At 37.7% G+C, this 21572-nt stretch overlaps 1 protein-coding gene across 14 annotated transcripts in view; it reads left to right on the top strand.

Moving 5' to 3' along the window:
- The window catches only part of CHD9 (chromodomain helicase DNA binding protein 9), a 217198-nt gene that overhangs the window by 171852 nt on the left and 23774 nt on the right, over nucleotides 1–21572 (top strand). For all 14 annotated transcript variants that reach the window (XM_032424383.1, XM_032424391.1, XM_032424393.1 and 11 more), the window contains 10 exons: nucleotides 506–702; nucleotides 1170–1369; nucleotides 5275–5434; nucleotides 5874–5963; nucleotides 10960–11063; nucleotides 11568–11685; nucleotides 12312–12369; nucleotides 15472–15514; nucleotides 16698–16917; nucleotides 19766–19968. In XM_032424383.1, coding sequence (XP_032280274.1) covers nucleotides 506–702; nucleotides 1170–1369; nucleotides 5275–5434; nucleotides 5874–5963; nucleotides 10960–11063; nucleotides 11568–11685; nucleotides 12312–12369; nucleotides 15472–15514; nucleotides 16698–16917; nucleotides 19766–19968 — 1393 coding nt within the window. The remainder of the gene's footprint in view (nucleotides 1–505; nucleotides 703–1169; nucleotides 1370–5274; nucleotides 5435–5873; nucleotides 5964–10959; nucleotides 11064–11567; nucleotides 11686–12311; nucleotides 12370–15471; nucleotides 15515–16697; nucleotides 16918–19765; nucleotides 19969–21572) is intronic.

The following is a 21572-nucleotide window of genomic DNA, read 5'->3' on the forward strand; positions in this document are numbered from 1 at the left end:
TCATTAAAGGTAAAAAGCATATCAACTTAAAAGTTGTTTTGAATGAATTAAACTGAATGAACATGGTAAGGTTTATACACTTACTACCTTGCTTTTTGTATATTAATATAACTCTTTTGGAAAAGGACTAAAACATGTTTCTGGATCTATAAAATATTTATATCCTTGGGGCACCTGGGTGGCCCAGTCGGTTGAGCGTCTGCCTTCCGCTCAGGTCATGATCCCAGGGTCCTGGGATCGAGCCCCACATCGGGCTCCCTGCTCAGTGGGGAGCCTGCTTCTCCCTCTCCCACTCGCCGTGCTTGTGTTCCTCTCTTGCTGTGTCTCTCTCTGTCAAATAAATAAAATGTTAAAAAAAAAAAGAAAGAAATTGTTAGTAATTTCCGTTTTCTGGCTTTTTATAATTATTCTATTCTCTGTATCATTTGAAAGGTGAAAATGTAAAGACACTGTTGTAAGCAAAATAGTAAAATGACCTTCAAGTAATAGCTGTTAAATTTTACAGAACAGCTTGGTTATTGACACTCCAAGAATTAGGAAACAAACAAGACCCTTTAGTGCCACAAAAGATGAATTGGCTGAATTATCTGAAGCCGAAAGTGAAGGAGATGAAAAACCCAAACTCCGGAGACCCTGTGACCGTTCCAATGGCTATGGAAGAACTGAATGCTTTAGAGTAGAGAAGAATCTTCTAGTTTATGGGTAAAATACTGTTTTTAATGTTTCTTGTTAGTAGTCTGCTATATAAAATTACAAAAAACATACACCAAATTCTGTATTGTTTTTTATCTTGTTAGAATCAATAAAATCTGTGTAAAGTTCCCTAAATTTATTATGTTTAACATATATTTATTAGCAGAATGATGGAATATCCTTAATTTGTAAATTATAAATGTATCACTGAAGTCAAATTCCTTGTTGTTCTGAGATTTGCATATTTAGTAATATAAAATGGATAATCTTGTTATCCATTATTGAATAAGATACACTCGAAATCACTCTACCATGGCTCTGCATTTTACTTACGGGGATTGCAGGGGGACTTTATTAGGTAATTCCTATTAATGACAACATGTGTTTTTTTTGCAGTTTTCAAGTCTTTTGTCCATGAGCTCTGTTTTTCTCTAGAACTTGACTCAATATTAATGTAAATATACCTTTTTAACCAGATGGGGCCGATGGAGAGAGATTCTGTCTCACGGCCGTTTTAAGAGACAGCTGAACGAGCATGATATAGAAATAATTTGCCGAGCCCTCTTAGCGTATTGCCTTGTTCACTACCGAGGAGATGAGAAAATTAAAGGCTTCATATGGGATCTCATTACTCCAACTGAAGATGGGCAGACACGAGAACTACAGAATCATCTGGGTAAGAAGATTCTTGCCTCTTTTTAAATTTATTTTTAGTTATATAGGTAGCACCTACCATAGTACCCTATATAAAGAGCGCTTAAACTTCACTCTCCATTCAAGTTCCAACTTAGAAAATACCAACTTCTCTGTTTGGGTTTTACACACAGCTTTACATGCAGTTGGGTTGTTAATCAAACATATATCAGTTTGCAGGTGGTTATCTCAGCAGTCTTCCCATTTGTAATCATGTAGATCTATCTCATTTTTAAAACTCCTTTTTAGTAGTTCATAGTGCGGATATTGTTTATTTAGCATCTGCTTTAATGATGGGAGCTTAGGACATTTCCAGTTTTTAGACAATTGACAAACAAGTTTCAGTGAAGATCCTTCTGCATTTTTCCTTCTGCATGTGAATAAATCTTTCACTAAGATACATACCACGAAATGAATTGTTGAGGTATAGCATTTATACATCCTTAGTACCTAAAATGTTGTCTGTGGATTAATAGTATCAGCATCTCCTGGGAGCTTCTTAGAAATACAGAATCTTAGACATCAGACTTACTGAGTCAGAATCTACATTTTAACAAGTTCCTTTGCAATTAGTATATATATTAAAGTTGGGAAACATTGATATACATTTTAAGTTTTCATCAGTACTTTAATTTGCCACCAGATATGGCTATACCAATTTACAGTTCTGTCAGAGATATATATAAGTACTTTTTTCTCTACATCCTTTCTAATAAAATGTTCTTTTCTGCATAAAGTAATTCTTACATAGCATAAAGTAATTGAATTTTCTGTAAAGATAAAAAAAAGATTACTACACCCTGAAATCTATGTTACAGTTTTGTTCTGTTTAATCAACAAACACCTGCTACAGTGCCTTTTATGTTCTTCTTGTGCAAGGTACTGAAAAGAGAAGAAACAAGATCCCTGAGCTCAGGAACTTTCCATTCCAGCCAGGTAGACAGACATAATAAGAAAGTAGATAAATAATTACAGAATGTGATAAGTATTGTGAAATAAGTAAGTGCTGAGATGGAGAAGAACAGAAAGCACCTATTTTGGATTAGGGTGGTCACCGGTCTGTCGTAATAGGGGACAATGAAATTAGTAATGTGAAGAGTGGAATTCTGGTAAAGATGGAAGATTGACACAAATATATCCCTCTTCCTTGAAACTGCACTTACATGTTGATAAAGAGAAAGAAAAAAAATAAGGCATTATGCTTGATCAATTCTACAGGCGGAAGTCCTAGTTTCTTCAACAAACAAAAGGGGGGTGGATAGAGAGGCTATGTATAAACCAGTGGGGTCCTCAACCAGACATGATTTTGCGCCCAGTCCTGCCACCATTCAGGGTTGTCACTGCTTTGAGCATGTTACTAGCATTTAGTAGGTAGAGGCCAAGGGGGCACAGACAGCTCCCCACAATGAAGAACAGTGCGGCTCAAAATACCGATAGTGCTGAGATTGAGAACCCTGCTATAACCTACAAGATTTGAGAGTCCTCAGCCAGTTGCAGTGTGGGGGCCTGATTTGGATCCTGACCAAAACAGACAACCCAGGATTTTTTTTTATTATCTTTATTAAATAATAGTAAATTTGAATATCAAGTATTAGGGAAATATTAGTGCATTTCTTAGGGCCAATAATGGTATTTTTTAAAAGGAGACCATGTACTATCACTAAGAGATACTCAGATATTTATTAATGAAATGAGTAATGTCTTAGATTTACTTCAAAATAATATGGAAGGTTGGGAAGTGAACAGGGTATGAATGAAACAAAATTGCCATGAGCTGGTAATATTAAAGTTGGATGATGGGACATAGTGATCCATCATATTATTCCATCTATTTTTGAATCTGCTTAATTCCATGATTAAAAAATAAATAGGCATAAACCCTCAAAAGAAGAGAGAGAGTGGGAGAGGAAATAGCAACACAGTTTTAGAAGAAAATAGATGAGTGGCCACTAACTCAATCAACCAGAGAGAACTAAATCTCAGGTCAGCAGTAGGAAAAGGCAACAACCAATCAATGTGCTTCATAGATTACCCAAAAGTTCGTTTGTGACACATCAGGAACCTCTGAAAGTAGGCGTAAGGACAGAGATTTTGACTAGAAGTTGTTTAAAGAAAGTTCAGATTGCCAGACACCCTCTTCAACTCTGTGTAGCCACAGTGAAGAAGAACTGAAAGTTTATTCTCTAGGGGCGCCTGGGTGGCTCAGTCCATTAAGCGTCTCACTCTTGGTTTCGGCTCAGGTCATGATCTTGGGGTCCTGAGATGAAGCCCTGCATCAGGCTCAGCGCTGGGTGTGGGGCCTGCTTAAGAGTGAAGAGGACTGGAATATAGAACAGTATTAGTAGTAACATAGAACAAAGTACAATTTAAGGTGGAAGACATTAATTAGGATCAAAAAGAGACTACACAATAATAATAAAAATGACTGAACCATAAAAGAAGATATAACAAGGGGCGCCTGGCTGCCCCTCCCCCCTAAAAAAAGAAGAAATAATAAGTATAAGCTTTATACACTAAACAAAATAGTCTCAAAATATAAATACAAAATTGCCAAAATTTTAAGAAGAAATGGGCAAGTCTACATCAAGTTTCTATTTACCATTGTGGTGAAACTCCTAGCTGGTAGAGTACAGCAAGGAAAAGATAGATAAGAATTGAAAGGAATCAAAACTTTATTTTTAGTAATTGTTAAAAATGTTAAGTGAAACAACTCTGGCATCATTGAGGATTCATAGGTAAGCAGTGGTATACATGCAGTGATAGTCATACAGTAGATTTTTACATGGCAGGAAAATAGGTAAGTTACAGCCTCGTGAGTCAGCAAGTATAAATCTCAAAAAAATACCAACGTAATCAATAAGTTGCAGAATTGCCTGTGTTATATAATGTCTGAAAACTTAAGTACTAAATATTTCTCCATCCTACCAGTACAAACAGGCATGGAATGACTAGACAAATACAGGGTAGTGATTATCTCTGGGAAGGAAGCAGTAAACTGGACTTCAGCTATGCATACCTATTTCCTTTAATGAAAAACTGACCAGATATGGAATATGTTAAGATTAAGAGTAAGAATACTTCTTTGTATTTTTGAAATATTTCAGGGGCACCTAGGTGACTGAGTCGGTTAACTGTCCAGCTCTTGGTGTCATCAGGTCATGATCTCATGGGTCATGAGATCCACCCCCAAGTTGGGCTCCGTGCTCAGCAGGAAGTCTGCTTGAGGGTTCTCTCCCTGTGCCTCTCTCCCCACTTGCACTTGTTTTCTCTCTTTCAAATAAATCTTTAAAAAAATAAATATTTAAGGGGCGCCCGGCTGGCTCAGTCAGTGGAACGTGCAACTCTTGATCTTGGGGTTGTAAGTTCAAGCCCCACATTGGGTGTAGAGATTATTTAAAATCTTACAGGAAAAAAAAAAAATATTTCACAAAGGTGTCAAAGAAATAAAATGAATTTAGCTCTCTTAAATAAGAACCCACAATGACTAAACCTAATCCAGTTTTGAAAATCAAGAGACCAAAACTTACTATTTTATAACTAGGGAAGCTAAAAGTAAAGCAGAGGGACAGGTCTGAGCTTTCGGTTTTTACATTTGGAAAAAAATAATGTGTTTTGGAACAAAAAGTAAGTCAGAGTGATTAATTTCAGGTACAGAATTGTTGGGTACTTGCAGGGGGGAGCTGTTAATACGTGTATACAATCATCACGTTGACTTACCTTGCGATTGGGTATCAGCGTTGTTACCGTTAATATTTTAAAGATCTCTATATAGCCTGCACAGACCTCTGAAAGTCTCCAGAAATTTCTTGTATTGAAAAAAAAATGTTTCAAATTGCAAAACTTTATACAAATTATCCCTGATTTCATGTGTCCTTCTCATTTTAACAGGCCTATCAGCCCCTGTACCCAGGGGTCGGAAAGGGAAGAAAGTAAAGACTCAAACAAGCTCATTTGATATACAGAAAGCAGAATGGCTTCGAAAATATAATCCTGAGCAGCTACTTCAAGATGAAGGATACAAAAAACATATAAAACACCACTGTAATAAGTAGGTAGTAGGGTATTTTTAACACAACTCGTTAAAAGTTTATATTTCTGAATTTATTAAAAATCTTAAAGCATGCTGATTTTGAGTACAGAGACAGTGTGGTCTAGGACCAATCCTAATCTTAATCTTACAGGGTATCCTTCAGCAAATCATGGTATCTCTTGTGTCACTGTTTTCATCAACAGAGAGAGAAATAAAACTGGCCTCCAAATGATCTCATTATATCTTACTTGGATATTAAATTATGATGATTGTGAAGATTTTGGAGAAACCTATTTTACTATATATGGTAGTAATGAGATTTATTTAATCAGAAGTAATTATTATTTAATTATAAAAATTCTGCATATAAATTCTTTTCCAATTTTAACCTCATGGATGAATTTTCTTTAATGATTAATATCTTTGTGTCTTTTTAATCCTTTTCCCTCATTTTTAGGGTTTTGCTTCGTGTAAGAATGTTGTATTATCTAAAGCAAGAAGTCATTGGAAACGAGTGTCAGAAAGTATTTGATGGAGTTGATGCAAGGTAAATTAAATAACCTGTTGATATTTTATGTAACATGATGAGGCAAAAGTTACAGGACCAGAAAATTGTAATTAAGTGGCTCCTTATTCAGTGAAGTTCACAAGAAGAAAATTCCACCAAATGTAGAGAATTCACCCTTGCCAATTTGTTGCCTTTCCTCCATTAGTCTCAGTCTTTGGCTCTGTCACTAATAAAAGCTATAATAATAATAATAACAGCAGTAGGAGTAAGCTTCCTACCACCAAATCTAAAACTTAACCTTTCTGTGCTCATTCTTTTCCCTTCCCTGTTATTCCAGTGGACTGACTTTTATGTCCATATATGATCCATCCGATGCCCTGGTCTCTTAGCTCCTTATTCTACACCTCCCTTCTTGAAATGCTATGTTCTTTTTTTTACCTTTTTTTCTTTTTTGAAGTTCTGTCTTCTGTAGGCATTATGCAAGTTTACCCACCTGTTGCCCTTTTTCCTCCCTGGTATTTCCTCTTCATTTTCCTAGCTCTTACATTGGATTGTCCAGGAGCTCTGCCCTCAGCTCTCTTTCTTGGCTATGCTCTCCTTTGGTATCAAATCTGATCAAGAAACAGATGACTCTCAAACTTACCTGTTCACCCCAGAGCTCTAATCTGAGAGAGCTGCCTCCTAATATTCCCACTTGACAGTCTAATTGACATCTTAAAGTTTCCCTGGCTCTCCAAATCTTCTGCCTCCAACCCTTTTCCTCCTACCTTCCCACGCACAGGCCTTCTCCATCCTGCTAAATGGTGGACCACCCAGTTGCTCAGGTGCCATTCTTGATTCCTCTCTTCCTTAAATCCCTCAGAAGGACCTGTGAGCTCCACAAAGTATAGTGTACGCCCAAATCTGAGCACTTTTCACCACATCCTCTGCTAAATCTCTAGTGCCAGCCACCATTCTGCCACGTTTAGACTTTTGCAGTGGCCTCCTAATTGGGTCTCTGCCTCCTCTCTACAGGCTGACCCTCACACAGCAGCCAGAGTGATCTTTCTGAAGCAAAACTCAGGCCATGGCGCTCCTCTCCTTCAAACCTTCCAGATTTTTCTCATTTCTCTTAGAATAAAATCCATACTCCCTATGGCCCTACATGACTTGTGACCTCTTCCTTCATTCTGGCCCTCAGCCACGATGCTGCAGCCACACTGGTGTTTCTGTCTCTCCAGCGTATCAAGCTCTTTCTGTGCGCTACGTCCGGGTACACTCCTGCGCCTCATCTTCCACAGAACTGTCTCTTCAAGTTCTTCAGACCTCAGTTCAAGTTTTACCTCCTCCCAGAGGCCTTCCCTGGCCTCCCTAGCTAAAGCAGCCTACCAGTCACTCACTGCTGCTTGACCTTATTTTGTCTATTCATGATGCCTATTAAAGTTATATTTATTTGTATGTCTTTCTCTTCCCATTACAGTTTAAGCTTGAAGGTTAAATATGCTGTTTTATTGATCTTTCTTTTCACAGCCTCTAGAGTCTGGGACATAGTAACACCCAATAAATATTTGTTGACCAAGTGACTCCTCTTTTCCCTTGGCCTGACAGGATCCTATCCACTTGTGATTTCCCAGAAACTACATTCTGTGAATTATCCCTACATTTTCCCCTTTCATTAATCTTCCCCTCTTTGGCTTCTCATTTGGACTTTCACATGTTCACATTTCCCTCAGCATAGACACAGACACACAAATACACACAACACTTTTGGACCCAGTATCTCCTCACACTATCATATGATTACTCTCCTTGATTTCACAGCCAGACTTCTGTATCTGTGTCTCCTTTTTCTCCTCTCCCATTTACGATGTGCTGCCCACCACAGTTCAGCCTCTGCCCCTCACTCCACCACCTACTCCAAGAAATCCTCACCAATATGCTTGCTGCTAAACCCATGGATATATCATAGTGTTTGTCTTACTTTACCTTTTTTTTTTTTTTTTTAAAGATGTATTTATTTGAGAGTGATGGGGAGGGGCAGAGGGAGAGACTCTCAAGCAGACTCCCCCCTGAGCGTGGATCCCAACATGGGGCTCGATCCCACAACCCAAGCCAGAACCAACAGTCAGATGCACAACCAACTGAGCCACCCAGGTGTCCCGGTCCTACTTTACGTTTATTGACCACTTTCTTCTTCTTAAAATGCTTCTGTAATAGCATTCGCCTGTAGAGGTTCTTTTTAGCTTTCTGCTCACTGCCTTGCAGCTCGTCTCCAGCTTGTCTCTTAAATGTCTTCTCATAGGTGCTCTCTTCTTGTCACCTCCTTTTCTTGGATGCTGTCATCTTTTCTGCGGTGTCAGTTTTTGTTTCTATACTATATCCAGGCCTTTGCAGTCTTGCTGGAACATCGCCTTTCCCTCTTGCCTCCATTCTCCCCCATCTCAGTGCTCAGCTGGCATCAGCTCAGCCTTTCCTGGCCTCTTAAGTCCGGGTCAGGCACATATCCAAGGTCCACTGTCACAGCGCGCACCATGCAGTATTGCAGGTACCTCTTCACAAGAGCAGTGAATGTCTGCCTTAGTATTTCTGTTAGTGGCACGTAGTGAGTGCTGTTTAAATAAATTTTGCATGAATGATCTAGCCTGGGGAAGTTAAAGGTGGCTTTATGCAAAAGACAGAACATGAACTGAATCTTTAAAAACAGAAATCAGCAACAGGAGCACATGCACATTGTTGTATCCCTTTCCCTAGCAGTTAACAAACACTTAACATGCATCTGGCACTTACACTGGAACTCTGGGTAGGTGCAGGAAATCTTTCCACTTCTGATGGTCATCCCAGTGTGTTGAGCTTAGAGTGCCACCTGATGGTTGGTGAGGGGAACTACCTGACCCACTTTCCTCTTGCCTTCCTCTTTTGGTTCTTACGCTTTCTTTAGTCTTGGTCAGAAAATCAATCAAAAATAAATATCTTCTTTAACTGTATTTTTCCTCATCATTTTTTCAGCTTTCATTGTATCACAGGAAAATCACTCTTTCTGTATTTTTCTACAGTAAGCTAGAAAATACTGTGATTGTAACCCTTTTGTTTTTAAGAAAAATTAGAGGTAGTAAGATGTTCGTTTAAGTGCAGAAAAATTTCTTTAAGAATCTAGAGAAACGTCTCCATCCATTTCTCCATATTCCTTGGGTTAAAAACTTTTTTCTACTGGCAAAACATGAAAAATAAAAAGTAATTTCCTATCTATATTTCGTGTTTTATTTATTTACAAGACTTGTAAGTCTTTTGTTTTCATTGCCATTGTCCTTTATTTCTACTGTATTAGTAGCTAAGTATTGCGTTCTTTGGACTAGCTCAGGAACATATTGACCATTTATCAGTTTATTTCTATATGAAAAGTTATTTTGAGTTCCCAGACAGTGAACTTACAAATGAACTTTCGCTACACAACTTAATTGTAAGTTGGAAACTTCCCATTTTTTCAAAACAATAGGCCTTTGTTTATTAACTTATGAAATTTTGGTGCTAAGACAAGGAGATGAAATTCTACTTAATTTTTGTTGTGTTTTATTATCTCTCATTCTTTGAAAATTAATAATTCACAAATATCAAATAGAGAAATTCTCAACTAGAAAATTTGATTTCCCGAGGTAATTTATCCTATACAATCTCTACCCTTTTTTTTTTAAAGATCTGTTTAGTAGGGCGACTAGCTTGGTTAAGCATCTGCCATTGGCCTGGGTCATGATCTCAGGGTCCTGGGAACCAGCCCCTCCTTAGGATCCCTGCTCAGCAGGGAGTCTACTTGTCTCTCTCCCTCTGCCCCTCCCCCTGCTTGTTCTCTCTTTCCCTCTCAAATAAATAGATAAAATCTTTAATAAAAAAAAAAGAAAGATGTATTATTTATTTGAGGGGGGAAGGGGCAGAGGGAGGAGAAAAGCAAACTCCCCATTGAGCGCAGAGCCCCACATGGGATTTAATCCCACGGCCCTGAGATCATGACCTGAGCCAAAAATCAAGAGTCAAATGCTTAACTGACTGAGCCACCCAGGCGCCCCTCTACCTTCTTTGTTGAATAAAATATAAGAATGATATGTGTGTGTGTGTGTGTGTGTGTGTGTGTGTGTGTGTGTGTGTGTGAAAATTAATGGTATTCATTTGCTAATTATTATCAGATGTTAGCTATATGCTAGGCTAAGGGAGACGATGGCTTGAATCACTTTGTAAAAAAGTAAACATTTCAGTCCTGTACATGGCATATTTTCATTTTTAGTGGTGTTGTATGTGTTACTTATAAAAGGTTTCTGGGAAAATAATAATTTCAAATGATAGCAAAGGAAGTTATGTTTGCAGAATTGTAAGTACTCTTTAGTAGTTGTTTCATACTCATGAAAACAGCCAAATTACCAAAGCATCATGGATTTATTATAGTTTTAGTAGTTTATCATATTGTCATTTTTAGGCATGATATTTATATACAGCATAAAAATAGCACTTTGAGTGTTTTAGTCAAATTATGAATCAAAACTTGCCATTTTCTTTTGCTTGTAAGCAATGCTTAATTTGTCAGTGGCATTTTCTTACCAGTAGCAGTCTAGAAAAGATATGCCTTGTTTTGCAGCCTAAAGCAATTAATTTGCCCTTCTAGTGCCCCATTCTCCTCATACACAAAATGAAATATTTGAACCAGCTGATTTTTGTCAAGTTGTTTGCTGACATAAGATTCTACTCTCCCATAAAATGCTGTGTTTATATATCTAAAGGAAATCAGTGGAAAGAATATGATTCCTTAAGAGTAAAGTAAACCTGTTGAAAAATGTCTTCTGTTGAGCTTAAGGATATTAATTCATTTTTTAGTAACTTTGTTGATCATGTACAATTTTGTAATTTTAACTGGTGGTAATTGTGGAAAATAAAAAAAAAAAATCAATGAAATAAAATCATAATGTCTTTTTCTTAAAAACCATAATGCTTTTTACAAGCTAGGTAAAGTTTGCCTCTTCTTTGACTTGTTTGTAATAATTCATAGTGCCATATCGTGATTTTTTTTTTTAAGTGACATTGATGTTTGGGTCCCAGAACCAGACCACTCAGAAGTTCCTGCTGAATGGTGGGATTTTGATGCTGATAAGTCACTTCTTATTGGAGTTTTTAAACATGGTAAGTGAGAAGGAAGGTAGGTAGAGTCATCTTCTGTGTATAATGTAATTCAGCTAGTTCTCAGTTTAACGATTTCCGCCTATAGCCTCATTCCAGTAACACTGATGTTATTATACGTATCATGTAAAGCACGAATTACCAAATTATGTCTGTCAGTCCCTACACTTTTTCATGAAAGGGGTGGCATACATGACCTGCCCCTCCTGGACAGAAATCACACTAACATCCCCTCAGGAAGAGTTGTTATATAAAGTGTGTTATGTATGATCAGTTTTCCTATTTTTCATTTTAACTGATAAATTTAATCCAAACTTTTAAATATACCTATGCCGGACCATGTAATATTTGTGACAATTTCTAGAAAACCTACTTTACCCTGTATTATTTTAATATATGGTCCCTTTAGTCCAGGAACAACATCTGCTGTAAATATGAGCAATGCTTATATTCATACATCTTTTTTCTTTTTATCCTTTTTACTTTCATAATTGGTGATCCCTCCAGGTTATGAAAAATATAACACTATCCGAGCAGACCCAGCATTATGCTTCTTGGAAAGAGTGGGAAAACCTGATGAGAAAGCAGTCGCTGCAGAACAGAGGGCAAATGATTATATGGATGGGTATGTGCACTTCAGAGGCTTGATTTCTCCATATATCTCTGTCAACAGCAGCATGTCCTGCCAGTGATGTTTATCTTTAAATAATGTAGTAGTAAGAGAATTGGAGTTTACAATCTAAGAGTTAATGAAACTCTAATAAGTTAGTGTTTATCCAGTGGTGTGCTCAAGGAAGAGACTCCACCTGCCCCGTACCCATCCTTGTAGTGAGTCCTTCATTTTTCCATTCTTAATGGTCATGGCCATTAAAGCCATACAATTCTAAGGGCATAGAGGGAAGAAGACAAAGAATATTACAATTGAAGAGAAATAGGATGTTTGTTCATTGTAACTGTTATAAGGTCTTTACTATCTTTGTTTTCTTACCAAAAGAGAAAAGTAGGGGACTCTATTAAGGTTAATATTACCACATTTAAAAGCAAATTTGGTAGTAAGAGTCGATTAGAGTAGCTTTCTTCTGACTTGCCGTATAACCGGCTTCACGCTGTGACTTGGGGTCATCAGGCTAACGAACAGAGATTTCAGTCTGAAACATGCTAAAAAGTCCTTCCAATAAGACTCCATTTGTCCTTTCAGGAGAAATTTTAAGTCCAGTACAATAATTGTAGCATCTGTTGGTATTTTAACAGGGATGTGGAAGATCCAGAATACAAACCTGCCCCAGCTATCTTTAAAGATGATATAGAGGTATGCTTTGGATCCTGTTTTAAAATCCTCATTCCTGGTTTTTCCATGGTTTCTTTTGTTTGCGTTTTCTTTTGTGTGTTTTTCCTTCATATGTTTTCCTTATACATAATTCTGTTCTTCAGAAGATGAGCGAAGTTAGTGATCCACTTAGGTCGACAGTCATCACAAATAGTCCTTCAGAATATGCCTGACCTCCCTTCTAGACACGCTGGAGGCCGGGGTGGACATGTGGATGAAATGGAGCTTGCCCACATGCTGCACTGCTAGGAACTAGGAAACACGGTGTCAGGGACAAAACCCCAAAGCAGAGTGAAAAGTAGACACTGAAAGTACACAGCAACAGATAGAAACTAGACCTACATAAAGGGTTGAAAATAGAGGGTAGAGCCTAAAGGAATTCCGAACTGCTAAAGCATAGTTAGTTCTAAGTGTTCTGTTTATAGAAAGTCAAAAGGAAGAAGCAGAGTTGGGTGAAAATACTCCACGGAGTGGGGAAAGGATGTGAAAAGGGATGAAGGCATGGGAAAGGACTAGACAGTGCTGTAACTGTCAGGTAAGGTGTGCTGGTCTTGGTGGCCACGGGGCTTGGATATTGATGCCTTTATGAGGACTAGAGAGGGTTCAGGCCAGTGTGTGGCGGTGAGAATGGAGATCCTGCATAGAATGAGAACCCTCAGAGAGCAGTACTCTCTGACAAACAGCACAGGGCAACAACGAGGAAATTTATCTCCACGTAGGTACTGGGTAGGGAAAAAATTGTTTCCCCTGAGAATTCATAGCCATAGGCATGCTTTCTCTTGAGCTTACAGTTTGATTCTTTTACATCATCTGCATGGTCCAGGAACTCTCGAACCAAAAATGTAACATAGAAAGGGTCCCAGGCTGGCAATAACCCTGAGGTACCTAGTAGAAACAAAAAGAAAAAGAATTGTGGCAGAAACAGCTTTAATGTAGACTGTACTTGAGTCCTGAAGATAAAAGCCCTCCATGAAATGAGGTCAAAATCCAAAAATTTTAAATATGTGAGGAATAATTTACCATGAGTGAATGTTAGCAAATAAAACAAAGAACAAGATTAGACCTCTAAGAACTTCTGATGGAGATCTATTAAAATAGAAAATAAGTAATTTTATAAATGGTTAAATACATTAAAGAAAGATCCAAGAACAAAAGAAAAAAAAAAAGATCTATGATTTTAAAAGACGAGGGATGTATGTAAAAACAGTTTTGTATAACATTAGAAGTGGAAAATACAGTCACTGAAAATTAAAACTCCACAAATAGGTTAAACATTGTGCTGAAGAGGCAGATTAGACACAGATCTTGAGAGAAGAAATGATTTAGAAAACAGATTTGAGGAAAGGATCCATAACGTAGCATGACGGCACAGTTTAGCCCAATCAGGAGAGAGAAGCCACATAGTCTGTTGAATAGGAAAAGTTTAACGTGAAGAAATATTGACTATAATAGGGGGACTGAAGTAGTGAGGACTAGCTACTATGCTTAGGGCTGACACAGAGCAGCCAAGTAAGAGCCCCGTCCCTGGCAGGGCTGAGATGCTGATTTTTTTTGAGAGAGCATGGCCGCACCTCAATGGATGGCAGAACAGTTGCTGTGATGGCTCACTGGCACAACTTGCTGGAAATCCACCCTCCAGGGTTGCCAAGGGAGCTTTTCCTGGGGAAGTGTCTCACTGGAGGCGCTCCACTGCAAAACCACCTGAGGCCGAGGCTGCTAGGGAAAGCTGCTGGCCAGTAGGCACGCAAAGAAGCTGCTTGAACTGCAGAGGTGGGCCCTGGGGAAGCTGCTTGTGCTGTGGGAGCTGAGCCTGGGAGGAGTTCACCCAAACCAGAGAAGTAAAACCCTTCTCCTCCTACAGTGTCTCTCTAGCTGCCACAACTGAGAAAGCTTAACCTCGTACTGGCTGGCAAAAAATATTTAAAGAGCCCAGATCCATTTTCTTAGAGCCAATTAGAGGTATGAGAGGCAATGAATTTAGGGCTGAGAGGCAGTAAATCAATATGAAAAACTCTTTAGACTTGAAGAGGATAGCATAATAATGTCTGACATATATCTAATAGGTATTCCAGAGGGAGCGACCAGAGAGATTAAGGGAGAAGATCTGTTCTAAGAGATCAGCTGAGACGTTTTTCAGACTTAATGAAAGACATGAATCTTGAGATTCGAGAAATAGAATGAATCTTGACAGGGTAAACACAATTAAATCCACTCCAACAAAACATCCTGCCGAAATTGCAGATATTCCAAAGAGCAGATGTTAAAAGCAACCAGAGTAAAAGACCCATTTACAAAGAAATGATGATAATTCTAACTTCAGGCTTTTCTAAAACAACAACAGAAAATAGTAGTCACTGGAATAAAACCACCAAAGTTATGAATATATTTACAGTAATGTTGGAATACCTGATTGGAGATGCTCTGTTGACAGATAAAAACTAGATATACAGCACAAGCAAACTGTTCAAGGTTGAAAGAGGAAAGATTTGCAGGTTGTCTAATAATCAAATATGAGAATGAATAAATTATGAGAGTTGGTATACAGAACAACAACAACAAAAAAAAACCTGTTATCGATAAAACCTAGGGTATATTTGCAATTATAGGAAGGGTGGAGGAAAAACACTTGGCCTAAGCGTGATCATGGAAGGGGAAAATTTTAGTGGAAAATAACTGGACTAAAGTGTACAAGGCAATAGAGAAGTGTAAAAGGGTGGAAATTGAGAACAAGATATTAAAATTTTTATTTTTGCTCATTAAAAATTAAAAATTCTGTTGCAAAAAGTTCTCTATTACTATTAAGGAGTTTGATTCCCGGGGCACCTGAGTGGCTCAGTCATTCAGTGTCTGCCTTCAGCTCAGGTCATGATCCCAGGGTCTTGGGATCAAGCCCCGCGTCGGGCTCCCTGCTCAGCGGGAAGCCTGCTTCTCCCTCTCCAACTCCCCTTGCTTGTGTTCCTTCTCTCGCTGTCTCTCTCTCTGTCAAATAAATAAATAAAATCTTAAAAAAGTTTGATTCCCTTTTCATCTTTAATGTGTCTTGAGCCAATCAACCTATGACAAATTTCCGTTTTCTTTTAAAAGGATGATGTTTCTTCACCAGGAGATCTTGTTATAGCAGATGGAGGTAAATTGCATTTCTCTTTTTACTTAGTTTTAGTGGAAATTCACATTCTCATGATACCACGAAATCAATAAACTATTACACTTCTATGATGTTTTAGATGTGTATGAAATTTTTATTGAAGACCATCGTAATCATTATGGGACATACTAGTTGATAGGGAATTTAACAATATTTTTAGTTGCAAATCTTTATGCCGTGACTCACTGAGCTTTTATGGAATCAAAGCTTTGATGATTTTATGGCTTGATTATTAAACTTATGTAGGAGATTTCATCATTAAAGTGTTGATTCAGTAATCCGTTCAACAGCTTATTAGTTCCATATTAGGAACCATCCTTTCTCACACCCTTTTTTTGCAAAGCCTTTCTTTGCAGGGTCTTGCTTCTACTTCCTTCTGATTATCAAGATAGAAACATGCTGTCACCAGAGTTCCACTCACTCCCAGCTGGCATCCAAGTGGAATAGGGCCTCGTCCTTTCATAGTTTGACTAGGAAGGAAGGAGTAGTATTTGCTTAGTGTGAATGATTACCGCTTAATTATGGTATATGGAATTATAAGATTATACCCTGGAAATAGCTAGATCCTGCATTTTATTAGGTGAATAAAAGCTTAAAAGTGATAGCATTGTCATAGGGAATTTTTTATAATATATGTTCCTCACTAATGACCTGTAAAATGTTTTGATTCTCACATAAATTGAGACAGATTCAATATAGAAGAAGGCTTTAATTAAAAAGAGTTTACAGTATTCAACTTCTCAGGGATTTCAGTTTGACTTTTAATTCATTTAAGCTTAAGGCATTTGAGTATTAGCTAGCCGATAAAATGTATTAGACCTGGAAATGCAAGAGTTGTATTTTCTGTGCAAGGGATGCTCAGTAGATACTGTTGTGGTTCTTTATTCCACTGTGACCTACTTACTTTGAGCTGTTCTTTAAGTTTGTTGTAATGTTTTTAGAGCTGTAGTAAAAAGAAAACTTCTTTATAATGAGAGGTTTGGCCTGTGTGGGTTTTTTTCCCACATAATCAGATTGAAAGAAAAAAGATTGAAAGAAGATTTTTAAAAGTAAGGAAATTTTGCTGTTTTTATGAGTTTCGTATCTGTTTAGTTTTGGAGGGCGGGGTTGTTTTCGGTTTTCAGTTGGTTTTTTTTATTATTGACATGAATTTCTTTAAATATAGATGGTCAACTGATGGAAGGTGATAAAATTTATTGGCCAACTCAGTCAGCTTTAACTACACGTTTGAGGCGTCTCATCACTGCATATCAGCGTACTAATAAAAACAGACAAATCCAGCAGATACAGCCTACTTTCTCAGTGCCTGCCAGTGTAATGCAGCCTCTTTACGAAGAAGCCACTCTCAATCCTAAAATGGCAGCCAAGATAGAAAGACAGCAGAGGTAAGACAATAGCACTAAATTTTTAATATTAGTATAATTGTATAAATGTAGTTATTCATTCAGAAGGCTGTTAGAGTGTGATTATCTCACTTTGTGAAAAACATGTATAGGAAGAGAAGTTGGTCAAAGCAAAGTGTTTTATGCATGCACACATATGCATATATATATATACTTGCACACATGTATACAACAAATATGGTCAAAGATTATTGCATTTTATAGTTCCTAGCCATGCTTCATATTTAATCATTATTTTGTCATGCTTATAAACAGTGAGTTACTAAAAAAATGCAGTTGCAAAACAAACTCAAGAATTATTAATAAATTAAATAGTTAATTATTAATAAAGCATACATTTAAAGTACATGAAATAAAGTCCATTCTACCTTATTTTTACATTATGACATTTATGAAATATAAGAATGTATGGAAGGCAAGTCCATTTATGTTTTATACAGAGGATGATCCCTTGGAACTACTGATATCAAAGGGGGACAAAATGGTAGACCTTTTTGCAAGAGAACTTGTTAAGAAGACAGGCATGCTTCTCTCCTTCCAAAAGCTTTAACTTCTTAAAAAGGATAGAGTATGTTGAAAAGAATAGCAATGTTCTGCAATAACCTGGCCTCCATGTTAAGCCTGGGTCCTTGGATGTTCTCTGGAAAATATATCATTGTTCTTTTGTATTATTTGCAGCACAGTCATGGTAACCAGAATTTAGTTAGTCTGAAACTTAAGATGTTTAGATGACCTAGACATAATCTTCTTCAAATACCACTACCTCAGCAAATACACTGTTTCAGTTATCTATAATTGCATAATAACCGCCACCCCAAAATGTGGTGACTTAAACATCAGTTTTTTATTTCTCACGATTCTATGGGTTGACCAGGTGGTTCTTCTGCTCCCCATGGTGTTGGCGGGAGTGCTGAGATGGCCGGAGGGAGAAAGTAGCCTTACCCACATGGCTGGCAGTTGGCACTGGGAACTTGAATGAGGAAGCATTTCCAGTGGCAAAGGCAGAAGAAGCTGCGATTTCTTAAGGCCCAGCCTCAGGGTTACAAAGTGTCACTTCTGCCACATTCTTCTGTGGGTCAAAAAAAGTCACAGGGCCAACCAAGATTAAAGGGAGAGGGAAATAGATTATGCCTCTCCGTGGGAAGACAGGAACTCATGGCCATCTTTAACCTCCCATATGCATTTTCCCTTGGTCAGATCTGGATTAATCTTCCTAAAAGTCTAGCTTTATCATGATAGTCCATGGCTCCTTATTTACTACAGGTATAAAGTTTGTTCTTAAGCCTCGGTTCAAGAGTCTCTTCTGTTTCAGCATGGATTTCTAATTCTGTCCAGTACTCTTTCCTCAGCCATAATGTCCTATGTATTCTTAACTCAATACCTAGCTTATATTGTTCCAATCACCTGGGACACCCTTCTTCCCACTCTTTAGTCCAAACCTAGCCCCTCCTTCAGAGCTCAATGCCTATCCTATCTCTTCTAATAATTTTTTTCTCAACCAGTCCAGCTCACTTTATTCTGTTTCCTGCACTCAGATAGCACTTACCGAAATAAACTACGCATTGTCACACTAATATGTCATTAAGAACATTGATCTTTGCCTTTCTAGGTCTTGTCTTTCTAAGTTGTCAATTCTTTGAGGGTAGACACTGTCACATTTCTATGTGTCCTGTGCAATCTGTTCATCCATCCTTTGTATACTATCCCTACTTTCTTCCCCCAGATGCAAGGTTCTTATGATTTGATTGGTTTCCCAGGATATTTTTATATCAGTATTACATTAATCTTCTTAAGGTAGCACTATGACAGAAATGGCCTGTTGATGTTTTTCAAAAGTCTTGTACATTCTTTCTCATTCACACAATTCCATAACTTAACCAGGAAAAAGTGTCCATAAATTAGACTGTGTTTGGAGATCTGTGGTATGTGAGGATAATATTACCCTCTTAAAGTATCTTTAGGAGCTTTCAACTGAACAGAGACTATTTTTAGCCAAACATATGGAGTGTTTCATAATCTGACCCCAACCCTATGTCCTTCTGTCCCCAATATGAGCCATATCCTTGTCAATCTGGAATGCTCATCATACCCCCAAAATGTAGACTACTTCCTACTTTGCTTATACTGTGCCCTCTTCCTAGAATTCCTAGGCTGATCTCCGTCTTGTTCCATCTTAAATACCACTTACTTCTGTGATGCTTTCTTGATCACTCAAGTCTGAAGTGGTCCTCCCATCTTCTGTGCTCTCCTAAAATTCTTGGTTTCTATAACACATACAACTGTAACATACTACCTTATACCAGAAATAGGTTTGAAATGTTTTGTCTTTTCCCTAAAGGTAGGGTCATCGTGTCTTATGTAATCTGTATCCCCTGCGTATTTTCTTACAGAGTAGATGTGCAATAAACTATTATTGTCTGAAGGAAAAGCGTGGTTGGATAGATGAGTCAACTAACATTTTTTTAAAGACTCATTTATTTATTTGAGACAGAGAGAGAGTGTATGAGCGCATGAGTGGGGGAAGTGGCAGAGGGAGAGAATACCCAAGCAGACTCCTGCTGAGCGCAGAGCCCAGCACGGGGCTCAATCCCACAGGCCATGAGATCAGGACCAGAGCCTAATCCAAGAGTCGTACGCTTGGACTGAGCCACCCAGGCAGCCCTCAACTAGCATTTTTAAATGTATTTGCAAGGCAGTATCCTGCACTTAATCCTTTAAAGTGTTGGGTACTTGAAATGTTTTAAATTTTATTATAGTCATTATATTCAGCATTAATAAATATTTATTTTAGTGACCAGTGTGACTTTTTCTTTAATCTGACTCTAAATAGATGGACAAGAAGAGAAGAAGCTGACTTTTATAGAGTGGTGTCTACATTTGGAGTGGTATTTGACCCTGATAGAGGCCAATTTGATTGGACAAAATTTAGAGCTATGGCTAGGCTGCATAAGAAGACTGATGATAGCTTGGAGAAGTATTTGTACGCATTCATGTCTATGTGTCGGAGGGTTTGTCGTCTTCCTTCCAAAGAAGGTAGGTATAAAATTTCTGTCTTTGCTGGTTTGAGTCGAAGAAGCAAAAAGCACTAAAATTCAATTCAGAAATTTCCAACTTGTTTGTTTCAATACTGTCTAATTCAGCACATCAGTAATTTTTCAGAATTGTAAATAAACTATGTTCAAAGATCTCCCTGTTTGTTAATCCTGCTATTAAAATGAGATCTAAAAAGAAGAAAGTTACACCCTGAGTTTCAAGGAATGGCCAGTGGTTATTCAGTATTAGACTGATGATCGGGGGAGGTAGAAGATACGTGGTAGCTTGTGAACAGAACTAACCTGTGTATTTAGTCCATCTGATAGGAACTGTGTTAGAGGGCTTATTTACATGAATAATCTTTTGAGGAATGAGACCTCCGCTCAAAGGACATTTTAAAGAGTTTTAGTAGGAAAAAAAAAATCACCCAAAGCCTTCAAAAAAAGAAAAAGAACAACTAATCAGACGTGCTGGTGCTCAGCCAAGGACCTGTTCTGGGCTGAATTTCATTGTCTTCGAGGCCCAGAGAAATAGCTCATCCTGCCAGCAACCCCTCTCGATAATGCTGTTATTAGCCACTGTCTCCATTCTTCGTTGAATATGATTTCTGACTACTAGACCCAGTGCCTTCCTACTCCTGTTTCATAGTAAAAATATAAGTGGCTAATAAAATGACATAAATTCCATGTGAGTTTGTTTGCTTGTTTTAGTTTTATGTCCTAACAGATCTGTTGTCAGTCCGCTGAATAGAGTAGCCCATCACTTGATTACCCGAATACCAGATGATTCAGAGTAGATTTTAGTCTACTTAAATGTCTTTTGTAAGACTAGCAATGGTTTAAAAAGACAGATAAAGCAAAGTATTGCGTCTTCTATTACTGATGTTTAACAAGAGGCCCTCATTTCTTTTTTTATTTTCTTAATTCCCATCAGCAATGTAAAACGCGGTGAATAAATTAACCACTTTGGACTCCAGTTTTAAAACAAAAAGGAAAGGGTTAATTACTAAGTAGTGATTGAAAAGATAGTGTTTTCTTGTTGGAAATGGGAGTGAAGTTTTACTTAGATCAGTTTTCCAAACTTCCTCAGGTCACAGAGCCCTTACTGTCTAATTTTTCACAGCACCTGAGGCCAAAAGTTCTGTTTAGTGAATAATTAGATCCAAACAACTTAATGAGTATTATGTCCAACAGTCTAGTAATTGTTTGAAAGCGTAATATAAATTGAAAGCAAAAATACTACTTTTCTTTCTTAAATAGCCACACTTAACTTACCAATGTGATGTGTATACCTGTCAGGCACTGTACAACTCTCAAACCTTGGAGGTAGAATGGATACTCCCACTCTTGTTTCCTGTTCCATTTCTTCTTTTTTTTTTTTTAACTTTCTATTTTGAACTACTTTTAGACTTTAAGAAAAGTTGCAAAAACCTATAGAAGTTTCCATGTATCTCTCACTTTGCTTCCCCTACTATAAAATCTGACATCAGACCAGGAAATTAACATTAGTACAGTGCCATTAACTAAACTGAATACTTAGATCTTACCAGTTTGTCCACTGATATCCTTTTTGGTTCCAGGATCCTACATTCTATTTGGTTGGTC

Source organism: Phoca vitulina, unplaced genomic scaffold (genome assembly GCF_004348235.1).
Source record: "Phoca vitulina isolate PV1807 unplaced genomic scaffold, GSC_HSeal_1.0 scaffold30, whole genome shotgun sequence".
Taxonomy (NCBI): domain Eukaryota; kingdom Metazoa; phylum Chordata; class Mammalia; order Carnivora; family Phocidae; genus Phoca; species Phoca vitulina.